This window comes from Sus scrofa, chromosome 6 (genome assembly GCF_054392235.1).
Source record: "Sus scrofa isolate SSC_HxYL_T2T_F1_AM1 chromosome 6, Sscrofa_HxYL_maternal_Yorkshire_Landrace_v2.0, whole genome shotgun sequence".
In the NCBI taxonomy this organism is placed as follows: Eukaryota; Metazoa; Chordata; class Mammalia; order Artiodactyla; family Suidae; genus Sus; species Sus scrofa.
In genome coordinates, this window is record NC_139388.1 from 59,477,530 (window position 1) to 59,490,916 (window position 13,387).

The 13,387-nt window shown below is 56.5% G+C and overlaps 1 protein-coding gene across 9 annotated transcripts in view; it reads right to left on the reverse strand.

Annotated features, from left to right (window-relative positions):
- The window catches only part of SYT3 (synaptotagmin 3), a 31,426-nt gene continuing 18,039 nt past the window's right edge, over positions 1-13,387 (reverse strand). For 7 of the 9 annotated variants that reach the window (XM_021094804.2, XM_084961531.1, XM_013998701.3 and 4 more), the window contains 8 exons: positions 12,318-12,843; positions 9,801-10,188; positions 9,311-9,529; positions 5,489-5,609; positions 5,064-5,235; positions 4,823-4,955; positions 934-1,002; positions 1-513 (listed from right to left, as the gene is read on the reverse strand). In XM_021094804.2, coding sequence (XP_020950463.2) covers positions 937-1,002; positions 4,823-4,955; positions 5,064-5,235; positions 5,489-5,609; positions 9,311-9,529; positions 9,801-10,188; positions 12,318-12,843 — 1,625 coding nt within the window. In that variant the 3' untranslated portion in view covers positions 1-513; positions 934-936. The remainder of the gene's footprint in view (positions 514-933; positions 1,003-4,822; positions 4,956-5,063; positions 5,236-5,488; positions 5,610-9,310; positions 9,530-9,800; positions 10,189-12,317; positions 12,844-13,387) is intronic. The other 2 variants (XM_084961536.1, XM_084961535.1) reach the window with 1 other exon arrangement.

Below are 13,387 nucleotides of genomic sequence, written 5' to 3' on the forward strand. Positions count from 1 at the left end.
TGGAGTGAGACCCACGGTGAGTGTTTATTCTGGTATTTGATAGCAGCAGCAGTGGGGAGGAGGGGCTAGACGTGGAGTGTGGTGAACAGAAAGGGTCGACACAGGGGTGTGTATCCAGGGGAACACGGAGGAGTGGTCCATTGACATTCACAGCGAGAACGAGGATTAGGACACCAAGTCTTGTACAAACAGCAAAGACACAGACAGAGAGACAGACGGAGGTTGGGGGGGGCAGGGGTCCCCCAGACATGCATGGCCCCTCGCCTGGATGGGGAGCCCCGGGGAAGGGAAGACAGACACAGTGGAGACTGAATGCCCCCCACCCTGAAACAGGGAGCTGGGCCCGCCAGCCTCCCACCCCCACGCATCTGGGGGCAGAAGGAGGGGCGGGCCCAGGGCTGCCCCGCACCACTCGGCTCGGGCGTTATGGCTTCGAGGAGATGAATTCACAGTCCAGGCAGGAAGGGGTGGAATCCTGAAGGGGCCTGGTCCGATCCCGAGCCTGGGCCAGACCTGCAGGACCGGGCAGGGCCAAGATATCAGCGATGGCAGAAAGGGGGCCTGTGACCTGCTGAAGCTCCATCGCCACCCCAGGGACCTGGGAATCTCGGTCCTATGTCCCTCCTCCCTCAGACCCAGGAGTCCAGCCCCCAGCTCCCTCCTCCCTCAGACCCAGGACCCAGGCCACAACCCTCCTCCCTCAGACCCAGGATCCAGCCCCCAGCGCCTCCTCCCTCAGACCCAGGATTCAGCCCCCAGCCCCTCCTCTCTTAGACCCAGGACCCAGGCCCCCAACCCTCCTCCCTCGGACCCAGGAGTCCAGGCCCCCAGCCCCTCCTCCCTCGGACCCAGGATCCAGTCCTCAGCCCCTTCTCCCTCAGACCCAGGGGTCTAGCTCCTCTCCCCACCCCGCCCCAGGGCCCGGTTCCTCACCCCTCACTCTGAGTTCTCTTTCTCTGACAATCCTTTGCTGCCTTTAGTGAAACTTGTCAAAGTCTTTTCCTGAAGGGAGAAATCCAGAAGGCTCGGAAGTGGGGGACAGAGGCAAGGCAACGGCTAATAGTCAACCGAATGAGACACCACCCTGCTCACATCATTCAAAGTTCTCTGTTGGGCTCGGCTCTGCAGCGATGGGGTAAGTGGTAGCACAGCCCCATTCCACAGATGGGAAAACTGAGGCGCAAAGAAGCAGGCACCGGGAGTGTGAGGAGAGGAGGAAGACTCTGCAGTGCTGCCGAGGAGCTGAGACTAGGCCTAGCGGTGCTCGGGAGCCACGGGAGGGCTGAGCCAAGAAGGAGCTGGGGCAGCTCTGGAGGAGAGAGACCCTCTGGGGCCACATAACACCAGTGGCCAAAAGTCAAGGTCAGGGCCAGACTCCCCCGGTCTTCAACTCCTCTCTGCGGCCCCTTCTCTGCACAGCACAAGCATGGCACCTGGGAGCCTCCAGGGAAGTTTGTGAATAAACAAGGGAGTGAATTAGGAGAAGAATGAGTGATGGAAAGAGGGGGACGCTGCCATCTGTCCATCTAAAGAGAATCACAGTCTTTTTGTTTGTTGGTTTTTTGCTTTTTATGGCCACACCCGCGGCATATGGAGGTTCCCAGGCTAGGGGTCTCATCAGAGCTGCAGCTGCCGGCCTATGCCACAGCCACAGCAACATCAGATATGGGCTGCTTCTGCGATCTGCACCACAGCTCACGGCAATGCCGGATCCTTAACCCACGGAGCGAGGCCAGGGATTGAACCTGTAACCTCATTGTTCTTAGTCAGATTTGTTGCCGCTGCACCATGATGAGAACTCCGAATCAAAGTCTTTTCAAAACTCACACTTGAGTTCTGGGCTCCGCCCTTGAGGTCCTTCCCCACTCTGGGAAGAGCCCCAAAGCAGGGCCAGATGAGTCAATTTCAAGTGCGGCATCGACTCCACATGCAAAATTCAAAGTGTGCCAAACTCAGTGATCTAGGTGAATGCTGTTGTAATGCAATCTTTTTTAAAAATCAAAATTAATGCAAAAAATGCCATGATGAGAAGTTCCCATCGTGGCTCAGTGGTTAACAAATCCGACTAGGAACCATGAGGTTGCGGGTTCAATCCCTGGCCTCGCTCAGTGGGTTAAGGATCCGGCGTTGCCCTGAACTGTGGTGTAGGTCGAAGACAAGGCTCAGATCCTGCGTTGCTGTGGCTGTGGGGTAGGCCGGTGGCTAGAGCTCCGAATACACCCCTAGCCTGGGAACCTCCATATGCCATGGAAGCGGCCCTAGAAAAGGCAAAAAGCCAACAACAACAAAAAAATTCCATGATGAGCAAAATAAAAATTTTAAAGAAAGGCCAGTCCTGTGCCATTTTAAATAAATTTGAAATTAAATTTACTTCACTTAAATAAAATGAATTTGTATTTTATTTTTTCTTACCCTAAGAAATAAAATGAAATAAAACGAAATTGTATTTAAGGAGTTCCCTGGTGGTCTGGTGGTTAGAACTGAGCATTTTCACCACGGCAGCCCAGGTTCCATCCTTGATTTGGGAACTGAGATCCCACATCACAAAAGAAAACTTTTAAAATGTATTTAAAATTGAAATAAATCTCTATTTTATGTCAAAGCCAGTTTCTGGGCTCAGGAACCTGAGACAAAAAGAAAAATATGCTCCCGATTTTTCTGTATTTTCAATGTACTTTTTCCAGATTATTAAAATAATTGAGAAAACATTGAAAAAAAGGAAAGAGTCCATGGAGTTCCCATCGTGGCGCAGCGGGAACAAACCCAACCAGTATCCATGAGGATGCAGGTTTGATCCCTGGCCTCACTTAGTGGAGTTGCCATGAGCTGTGGTGCAGGTGGCAGACGAGGCTCAGATCCCGAGTTGCTGTGGTTGCGGCTGTGGCTTCGATTCGGCCCCTATCCTGGGAACGTCCACATGCCACGGGTACAGCCCTTCCCAAAAAAAGGCAAAAAAACAAAAAACAAAAAAACCAAAAATGGAGAAAAGTATGCAGGTTGAAATTTGCATTATTTGAAGTTCAAATGTTTTGTTTATACCCTACTAAGAATTTAGTATAATTTTACTTTCTTGGCTTTAACGACTGCGAATTAACCACAGTTTCAAAATCCCCTTCTTGGCTTTTCCAGGTCTCAAAGGGGAGAATGGTCTTGTTTGAAAATCTCTCTTGACCAAGTGATGCTCTTACATCACCTTAAAATTGTCATTTAAAAATTGTCTCGCTGGCTCTCCCGTGACCCACAAGGCCACTTGGGATCTGCCTGGCCCCTTCCCTCTCTGCTGCAGGCTCAATGCCAACCTGCCTCCTCACAGAGTCAGAAGAACTCACAGCCTTGCCTTCTCAACCTCCAGGCCTCTGCTCAAATGTCACCTCCTCCGAGAGGCCCTCCCGGACCCCCTCACCCAAAGAGCATCCCCCATCCTCCATCCAGACTCCCTCTACCTCTCAGCCTCCCAAACGTTTTGGACCACAATCCACAGGGAAAAAATAAATTAACACTATGATCCTTGGTCTGCTGCCCTGTTAAAATTTCCGTTCTATTTTTGAGGGTGGGGCCATGCGCTTGCAGCATATGGAAATTCCCAGGCTAGGGGTCCAATCAGAGCCGCAGCTCCTGGTCTGCACCGCAGCCACAGCAATGCAAGGTCCCAGTTACCTATGCCATAGCTTGCTGCAACCCTGGAGCCTTAACCCACTGAGTGAGGCCAAGGATTGAACCTGCATCCTCATGGATACTAGTTGGGTTCTTAACCTGCTGAGCCACAATGGGAACTCCCAACTTTATTTTCTTAGTCATTTTAAAAGAAAGGGTTTTTTTTGTTTTGTTTTGTTTTGTTTTTGTCTTTTTAGGGTCGCACCAGCAGCATATAGAGGTTCCCAGGCTAGGGATCTAATTGGAACTGTAGCCACCGGCCTACACCAGAGCCACGGCAACGCCAGATCCGAGCCACGTCTGCGACCTACACCACAACTCAGGGCAACGCCAGATCCTTAACCCACTGAGCAAGGCAAGGGATGGAACCCACAACCTCATGGTTCCTGGTCGGATTCTTTTCTGCTGAGCCACAACGGGAACTCCTCGAAAGAAAGATTGTTGATCCCTACTCAGTAAACTGCAATCCACTAATTCTCAGAGCCTGTTTAAATCCCAAATAATCCAACAAACAACAACAACAACAACAAAAAAAAACCTGCTCTATTTTATTTTATTTATTTTTTGTCTTTTTAGGGCCCCACCTGTGGCACATGGAGGTTTCCAGGCTAGGGGTCGAATCAGAGCTGCAGCTGCCGGCCTACACCACAGCTACAGCAACCCAGGATCCGGGCCACGTCTGCAACCTACACCACAGCTCACGGCAACACCGGATCCTTAGCCCACTGAGCGAGGCCATGGATCGAAGCAGCATCCTCATGGATGCTAGTTGGACTCCTTAACCGCTGAGCCACGACGGAAACTCCCGCTGCTGTTTTATCTGCTAGCTTTCCCCCCCTTTTATGGGGCTTGGCATCACGAGTAATGATAACAGAAGCTGATCATTTACGGAGCCCTTCCTAAGAGGCAGACACTCCGTCCTACCTTACCTCACTGATTCCTCACATCTGTCCCAATAATAAATGCTATTAACAGCCCCACTGCCCAACAGAGGAAACGGAGGCACAGAGAGATCAAGCAACTTGCTCGAAGTCACACAGCCCAAGATGGAAGAGCGGGGATTCGAATCTAGGCTGACATCGCACAGCCCGCAAAGACGGGACACATCGCGGGAATGAAGGGGCGAAGGGGGGGCAGGCTGCGGGGCCCTGGGGGGCTCCCCACTCACCTCCACCAGCTGATGCCAGTGCTCCACGGGCTTGCGTGGGTTGGCCAGCATCTCCGCCCAGTGCTCACGGCCGTGGGGGTCGGCAGCGTCGGGGCCCACGCGGCACACGCCGATCACCTCATTGTGCCCGATGCTGGGGGTCAGGGGCGGGGGTCAGTGAGCCCCTGGGAGGGAGGAAAGTGGGCCGGCCCCACCCCCAGCTCCCCCCTCCCCCGATCCCCACCGGGCCACGGCCCCTCACCAATCGTAGTCCACCACCGCGATGCTGAGCCCCACGTTCTCCACGCTCTCAGGCGCCACGTCGAACACCAGCGCTTCGTTGTACGTGGGGTTCAGCGTGTTCTTCTTGATGGAGGTTTTCCGCTTCTTCAGACGCCGCCCCTCACTGATCAGAGAGGCCTTCACATAGGGGTCTGGGTGGGGGGAGGGTGGGGATGGGAGGGAAGAGCACTGAACCCCCACTTCCTCCGTCAGACCCAACTGCGGCCCCCAGACCCCTTTTCTCCCAGAGCCGAGGCTTGGCGGGGGGTGGGGGTCCAGCCTTTGCTTCTCCAGCCTCCTCCTCCCAGGAGCCAGGAGACCAGACTCTTGCTCCCCCAGACTCAGAAGTCCGAGTCCCTGCCCCCTGTCCCCTGCCCCAGAGGGCAGCGCCCTCACTGAACCCACCCGAGAAGCCTGTGAGGTCCATCGCTTTGAGGTTAGAGGCTTTGATGATGGTCACGGTCAGGCGTCCAGCCGTGGGGAGGTAGCAGAGAGAGAAGTTGAGCTCCCCAAGATCCGCCTTTTCCTGCAGTTGGGGAGGGAGGGACAGCGAGGCCCTGCCTCAGCCTCCCCATCCCTCCCTGCCTGTCTCCCCCCCGCCTCCAGCCTCCTGCTCTCCTCCCTGATCGGCAGGACTCAGGTTTCTGATTCACTTAACAGTCTGACTCTGGGCCAAAACCTGGGAATTCCCCAGCCGCAGCTGCCCCGCCGCCGTCAAAGCCTATTTGTTCTGCAGCGAAGATGGGGAGAGGCAGGAGTGGGGGAGGGAGAGCAGAAGAGGGACGGAAAGAGGGCGCGAGAGAAAGAGAGGGAGAGAAGAAGAAGCCATGAGAAATAGGCTGAGACAGAGATGCAAACGCTGAGAGATGCGATTCGAAAGACAGACCCGCGGAGTTGCAAAGTCAGAAAGATCCAGGGCAGAGGGGGGACGCAGAGACCCAGGTGGGAGAGGACAGAGACCTGGAAGGGGACAGAGTCCCCAAGGGGCCAGAAGTAGAGACCCAGAGAGAGAGACAGAGATCCAGAATGAGAGGGGAGGGGAAAAGACTCAGAGAGAGAGACAGAGAAAGACAGAGGGACAGAGATGCAGAGAGTGGGACACAGAAAAAACACATGGAGGGGTCAGACTTCCGGCAGGAGAAGCCAAGAGCCACAAGGAGGTTACAAAAAGGCACGCCCTCCACCTCGACACACACCGATGGACCTGAGCAGTGGTCAGAGCGAGGGGACTGACGACCCGCTTGTCCCATCCTTCGGCCTCATCTGATTCCACCCTGAGCTTGGGACCCTCCATATGCCTCGGGTGCCACCAGTGCCCCCCTCCCACCTCCCAACCACACCAGCTGGAGCCCAGGTCCCCAGACTCCTCCACCTACTTCACTGAGGCTTTGCCTGGGCTGTCCCCTCGGCTTAAACCAGCCTTGCCTTCTGGCTCCTCTCAGCCATGCAGCCTCAGCTGAGCTGTCCCCTCTTCCCACAGGCGCCCAGATTCCCTACAGCCCTGAGCAGACTGTCCCCCTGCGTGTCCCCATAACACTGGCCCCTGACCAAACTGTGTGACCATCTAGACCCGTGGCTCCCAGAGACTGTCTTGGGGCCCCTGGGTCTTGATCCTGAAAGAAAACCATTGTGGGAGTTTTCATCGTGGCTCAGGCATAATGAACCTGACTAGGATCCATGAGGATGTGGGTTCGATCCCTGGCCTCGCTCAGTGGGTTAAGAATCCAGTGTTGCTGTGAGCTGTGGTGTAGGTTGAAGATGTGGCTTGGATCAGGCATTGCAGTGGCTGTGGTGTAGGCCGGTAGCTGCAGCTCTGATTTGACCCCTAGTCTAAGAACCTCCATATGCCTCGGGTATGGCCCTAAAAAAAAGACAAAAAAACCCCACAGTTGTTGAAGGAATGAATGAAAGGATGAGTGATACCTGAAGCGATCATGGGCCCCCATGGAGAGAGAAGATGAGAGGTGACAGAAAGTGACAAAGATGGATGTTGGAAGGGGTCCCCCAGTGGGCTGGCTCAGGAACAGTGAGGAGTGGGAGTTGGTGGGACAGAGGGGGGCAGGGGTCCGGGGTTCCAAGACCCTACAACTAGGCACTTGGTTCTCAAAGGCTAGGTTTGCAGGAAGGAGCACGCAGGCTGCAGGGAGCCCCACGAAGGGGACTTCAGCAAGCGCCAAGAGAGGCTGGTTCCACTATGTCATTGTATCCATGGGGAAACGGAGACTCAGAGACAGGAAGGACCTTGAGTATGGCCAGCAAGTGGGCAAAACCATCTCCTGATTTGAGGAAAGGACTCATTCCCCCCCCTGCCCCCACCCCACAGCTACCCCAGACTGGCACAGAGCTGGGCTTTTTTTTGGCCTTTTGTCTTTTTAGGGCCACACCTGCAGCAAATGGAGGTTCCCAGGCTAGGGGTCCAATTGGAGCTGCAACTGCCAGCCTACACCACAGCCACAGCAATGCAGGATCCGAGCCGCTTCTGTGACCTATACCACAGCTCACGGCATCGGCATCGCCAGATCCTTAACCCACTGAGCGAGGCCAGGGATTGAACCCGTGTCCTCATGGATACTAGCCAGGTTTGTTAACCACTGAGACACAGTGGGAACTCCACAGAGCTGGAATACTGGAAAACCCATAGACTGCAATGAAGAGAGTCAAGGGCTTGTTGGGAGAGGGGCTGAAGTTTGGGGTTCAGACGGGATTGGATGTCCCCGAGAACGAAGTTGCAGGAAACAAGGGAGAGAGCCAGTGGGGGTGCTAGGTCCTCCCATGGGGGTGCTGGGGGAAGTGGGGAGATGTTAGGATAGGGAGGCTTCCAGAATGTCCGATGGGGGGGTCAGGCCATCAGGATTCTGGCGGAGACCATGAAGACACAGAGAAATAGATCAAATTAAGAGCGCTTGAAGCTCAGAGATTTGAAACAAAATGTTCAGAGAAGAGGGGTTAGGGTTCAGAAAGTCAGGGAACTGGAAAATCGGGAGGATGGAAGGGAAAGGAAGCTGGAAAAACAAAAGCCAGGAACTCTGGGGTTGGAAACTTGGAGGGTCAGGAATCTGGGCTCAGAGAGCAGAAGTCATGGGGTCACTGCACAGAGATTTGATAAAGCTGGCTGGTAGGTATGTGGGTGTCTACAATCGTTTTCTCTTTTTTTTCTTTTGGTTTTTGAGCCACACCCGCGGCATCCTGGAAGTTCCCAGGCTAGGGATCGAATTGGAGCTACAGAGGCCGGCCACAGCCACACCAGATCCGAGCTGTGTCTGCAACTGACACCACAGCTCACGGCAACACCGGATCCTTACCTAACCCACTGAGCGAGGCCAGGGTTCGAGCCTGCATCCTCATGGATCCTAATCGGTTTTGTTAATCGCTGAGCCACGAAGGGAGCTCCCGTATAATCATTTTCTCAGTGGTCACCATCAGATGTCATGGGGGGCGGTCAGAAGCTGGGGACCAGTTCAAATAATGTCTGACAAAGTGTGGAAGGGGGGGGAGACCCAGGATATCATTCTCTATTCTTTTTTTTTTTTTTGGTCTTTTTAGGCTTGCACCCGAAGCACATGGAAATTTCCAGGCTAGGGGTCAAACCGGAGCTGGAGCTGCCGGCCACAGCCACAGCCACAGCAATGCAGATCCAAGCTGCACCTATGACCTACACCACAACTTGTGGCAACACCAGATCCTTAACCCACTGAGCAAGGCCAAGGACTAAACCCAAATACTCACGGGTACTAGTTGTTGGGTTCTTTTTTTTTTTTTTTTTTTTTTGGTCTTTTTGTCTTTTTTTAGGGCTGCTCCCGAGGCATATGGAAGTTCCCAGGCTAGGGGTCTAATCGGAGCTGTAGCCGCTGGCCTATGCCACAGCCTCAGCAACCCGGGATCCAGGCCATGTCTGTGACCTACACCACAGCTCACAGCAACGCCGGATCCTTAACCAGCTGATGGGGGCCAGGGATCGAACCCACAACCCCATGGTTCCTAGTCAGATTTTTTAACCACTGAGCCACAACAGGAACTCCCTAGTTGGGTTCTTAACCTGTTGAGCCACAACAGGAACTCCTACCATTCTCTATGCTTGCTTGTGCGTTTGCAATATTCTGCAATAAAATAAAGCTAAAAGGAAAATTGCAGGAGCCGGGAGTGAGAAGGCTATGCAGCGGAGAGCAAGGAGGTGGTGGACCGAGAGGTCCCGGGTCCCCGGGGGTGGGGGATGCAGGTGCCACTGACCGAGCCGCCCTCCACGATGTCCCTCCACAGTGGGCGGTCGGGGGGCTGCTCCGCCAGCTCCAGGAGGTTGTCCAGCACCACCTGACCGATGAGGTCGTGCCGGGAGAAGCGGTCAAAGTCATAGACACTGAAGTGCAGTTTGCGCTGCGCCAGCTCAGCCAGGGGCACGGAGAACTGAAACGTCTCGTTGAACACCGGGTTCAGGGTCTTCCTGTGCACCTGTTGGGGGGTGGGCGAGGAAGGGGGACAGACAGCATGCCCACCAGGACCCAGCAGGCCGGACCCCCGCCCCCTCCTCCCCCAGACCCAGACGTTCTGTGCCCCAGTCCCCTCCTCCCTTAGACCCAGGAGTCCAGACCGCCAACCTTCCCCACTTTCAGAGGTCGGAGGGAGTCCGGATCTCCCTCTTCTCCTTCACACCCAGGGGTTCGGATCCCCACCCTCTCTGCCCTGGTACCCAGATGTCCAGCCCGCCCCACCCCCTCCAGACCTTGGTCTGAAACTTTTTCTTTCGGTCGGGCAGCAGGTAGATCTTGACGTAGGGGTCTGAGAAGCCGTTGGAGTCCTTGGCCGGGAGGTCCAAGGCCTGCAGGATCCGCACCACCAGCTGGTCGGAGCCGTAGAGGTACCGCAGGGCGAAGCTGATGCGGCCACAGGGTGCCCCCGCGCCGGCCTCTCCGGAGCCCGGGGCCCCGCCGGCCCGTCGCCCGCCAGGTCCGGTCCCCTGGTAAAGCTCCGGCTTGATCTGTCCGATGAGCTTGGCTTTTTCCTCCCCACCTGGCAGGGGTAGGGGCAGGGCTGGTGGCCGCTCCTCGCTGCCTGGGTCTGGCTGAGGGGTCAGGGTCTGCTGGGTGAGGGGGCGGGGCAGGGCCGGGTACCTGCAGAGGGTGGGGAATGCCGGGTGTCAGTTGCCCTGACCTTTGACTGATGACCTGGGAGAGGCTTTCCTATTTCTTCCCCAAACCCATAGGCGGCCAGAAACAAATCTCCCCCTTTGCTTGAGCAAGGCGCCTGAGCACTCTGAGCCTCGGTTTCCCCATCGGTAGAAGGGAGGTGGGTATCCCCTTCTCAGCGCTAGCTCCAGCCCACACCAGCATGTGCAGCAGCCTCTAGAAGCTTCCTTCTGACCTAACAGGGTGACCCAGAGTAAACTCTGTGGACCTCTGGGGCCTCACACAGCAGGACCCCCTAACCCCCTCCATCTGCCCTTCTCCAAACTTCCCCAGTCATCCCAGTCCCCATCTCATCAGCTCCCACGTGACCCTCATCCACCCAGCCTGATCTTTCTCAGCTTCCCCTTCTGGCTGTCTGTTTGCGTAGAACACTCTAGAAGCCCAAAGCTTCATCCTCAGCCACCGTTGGTGTCTTCTCCCCCTTGTCACTCACACGCTTTCCCTGGACAGGCTTTCCCTGTACCCCGGGTTTCCATGACCTTCGACAGTCTGACATCTGCTAAATCTCACTCCTGAGCTCCAGCCTGGTTCAGCCCCCCTCCCTGGCCTCCGCCATCCGCCAGTCACCACATACTCATGCTCCCCACTGGACTCAGTGCCTTCTCCCAAATCCACTCCCTCTCCCAGGTCCCCATGATCCATCTAGTTGTCCAGGTCAGACCCTGGGCCCCTCCTCACCTCCTCTCTCCCCTCAAATCCTTTCCTGCCTCTTGAATCTCCCCACCCCCCTGGTCCCTGCTCATCCATCCTCTCCTGCATGGACCATCATGCCCTGGCCCCTCGTGGAGGGCAGTGCTCAGCAGCCACAACTGGACGTGGCAGCCCCAGGTGCACAGAGAGGTGGGCTCGGGGCTCAGGGAGCCATGAGAAGGGATGTAGGATGAGACGCATTCAGCTGCAGATCAGTCAGCTGCCCCCTGCTCCCGGAGTGACTTTGAGCAGATCATTAACAGCCTCTGAACCTCAGTTTCTTCATCTGTATAATGGGGGACAGAGGAACTCAAACTGGTGTGTCCATCAACCTCTACAAGGCCTCCCCAGAGACCTCGAACTACATTTCCCATGAGCCCCTGGCCGGGCTTCCTCCATGAGAACCACCCATGAACCCCTGGGGCTTTTCCTCTGGACACGCCCCCTAGGCCCCGCCCCCTCAGCAAGACTCAGATAAGTTCAGGGTCTCCCTCAAACCCACTCCTCTTCCTGGATCTGCGCCATTCACCCACTCACAGGCCAGACCCCTGGGTGCGGTCCTTCCCTCCTCCCACCCCCTCCTGCCCACAGCTGTCAGCTCCCAGTTCCATCCCTAAGTTGCTCCTGACTCTCTCTCCCTTGTCTCCTCCTCCTCCATCCTGTGACCTCAGCGCAGCCTTGTCCTCTCCTGCCTGGACACTTGGGCTCCAGTCTGTCCCCAGTGTGGCCTTTCTGCACCCAGAGCTGCCCTCCTCTGCCCACAGCCCTCTGTGGCTCCCCAGTGCCCTAGGACAAGGTCCCAGCCCCTCAGGCTGGCGCTCAAGGCTCCGTGTGGTCAGCCCCCCGCATGTCCCCTAAATTATTTTACTGCAGCCCAGGACGGCCGATGTGGGGACCAATTTCCCCTGGATTGGGAGGGACATGAGGACAGCGTCTGCCAGCTCTGCTCACCTCTGTCTTTCCAATACCCAGCTCGGTCTAGCTCATATTAGATGCTCAGTGTGCACTTGCAGAAGGAGGAAGCATGGAAGAACGACCTGCAGGGCCGCCTACCGATCCCAGCTCAGGGGGAAAGAGATGAATTGCTCTGTGCCTCGGGGGCTCAGGGGTCTAATCTCCCTTCTCTTCCACCTTCCCGATCCCAGAGTCCTGTCCTTGATTCCAACTGCCTCTGAAAACAAGAGCCCAGACCTCTAGCCCCCTCCTCCTGTAAACCCAGGAGTCTGGGACTCCAGCCTCTGCTTTCCCCCGGTTTCAGGAGTCCACACCCCAAGCTCTGTCCTTCCACAGGACTCAGGAGAGTCACAGATGAGACAGAGACACAGAAGTTCCGAGTGGACCCCCAGCCCCGTAGCCTGTCTCACCTGGTGGTGGGTGCCAGGCTTGTGACCTGCTGGTGCGACTGGGCACTGGGCAAGCCCCCACCACTGGGGGGCAGCAGGAGCAGCCCCGAGCCTGCCCCGCCCTCAGAAGGCAGCTCCGGAGAGGTCTGGCTGGGTTTGACCCCCGCAGCTACTGCAGCGGCTGCAGCCTCTGGATACGAGTCCATGTCCAAGTAGGAGGGCTCAGGGGGGTCCGCGCCCCCGAGGCTGCCTGGCTCCAGCAGCTCCGCGAAGGGGGGGTGGTGGGCCGCGTGGGCGTGGTGGTGTGGGCCCCCTAGCAGGGGATGGCCCCCGAGGCCGGCCCCTAGGTGGTGCCCGCCTCCACCTACCAGGCCTGCCAGCCCGACCCCAGGGCCTAGGTCCTTGCGCAGGGGACCACCGCCCACTGCGGAGCCCCCCTTGTCCCTCCAGGGCACCCAGCACAGCTTCCAGGACACGAAGAGGGAGACACCCAGAAGGACAATGCCACAGAACGTCACGATGACCGACAGCAGGCTCACGGAGATGTCTGGAGAGAGGGAGGACAAAGGTCAGGGGTCAGGGTGGGGTCAGAGTTGATCCTCCCAGTGCTGTCCCCGGAGAGCCGCGCTTCGGTATTTGCCGCTCTTGGTCCAAAGCATTGCATATACGCTGTTTAGTATGAACTCCGCCGCTACACAGGGCCGGTGCTTCTAAATGACCATCTTCAAGGTGAGGCGACTGGGAGGTGAGTGACAGGTATGAGGCTGCCCAGGAAATCAGTGACAGACCAGGGATGTGAACTGGAGTCTGTCTTCCTATTCTTCTCTCTCCCCCTTTTTTTGGTCTTTTTAGGGCCGCCCCCGCAGCATATGGAGGTTCCCAGGCTAGGGGTCGAATCGGAGCTATAGCCACCGGCCTACGCCAGAGCCATTGCAGCGCGGGATCCGAGCCGTGTCTGCGACCTACTCCCCAGCTCATGGCAACGCCGGATCCTTAACCCACTGAGCGAGGCCAGGGATGGAACCGGCATCCTTGTGGATGCTAGTCAGGTCTTTACTGCTGAGCCACAACAGGAACTCCAAGAGCCTGAG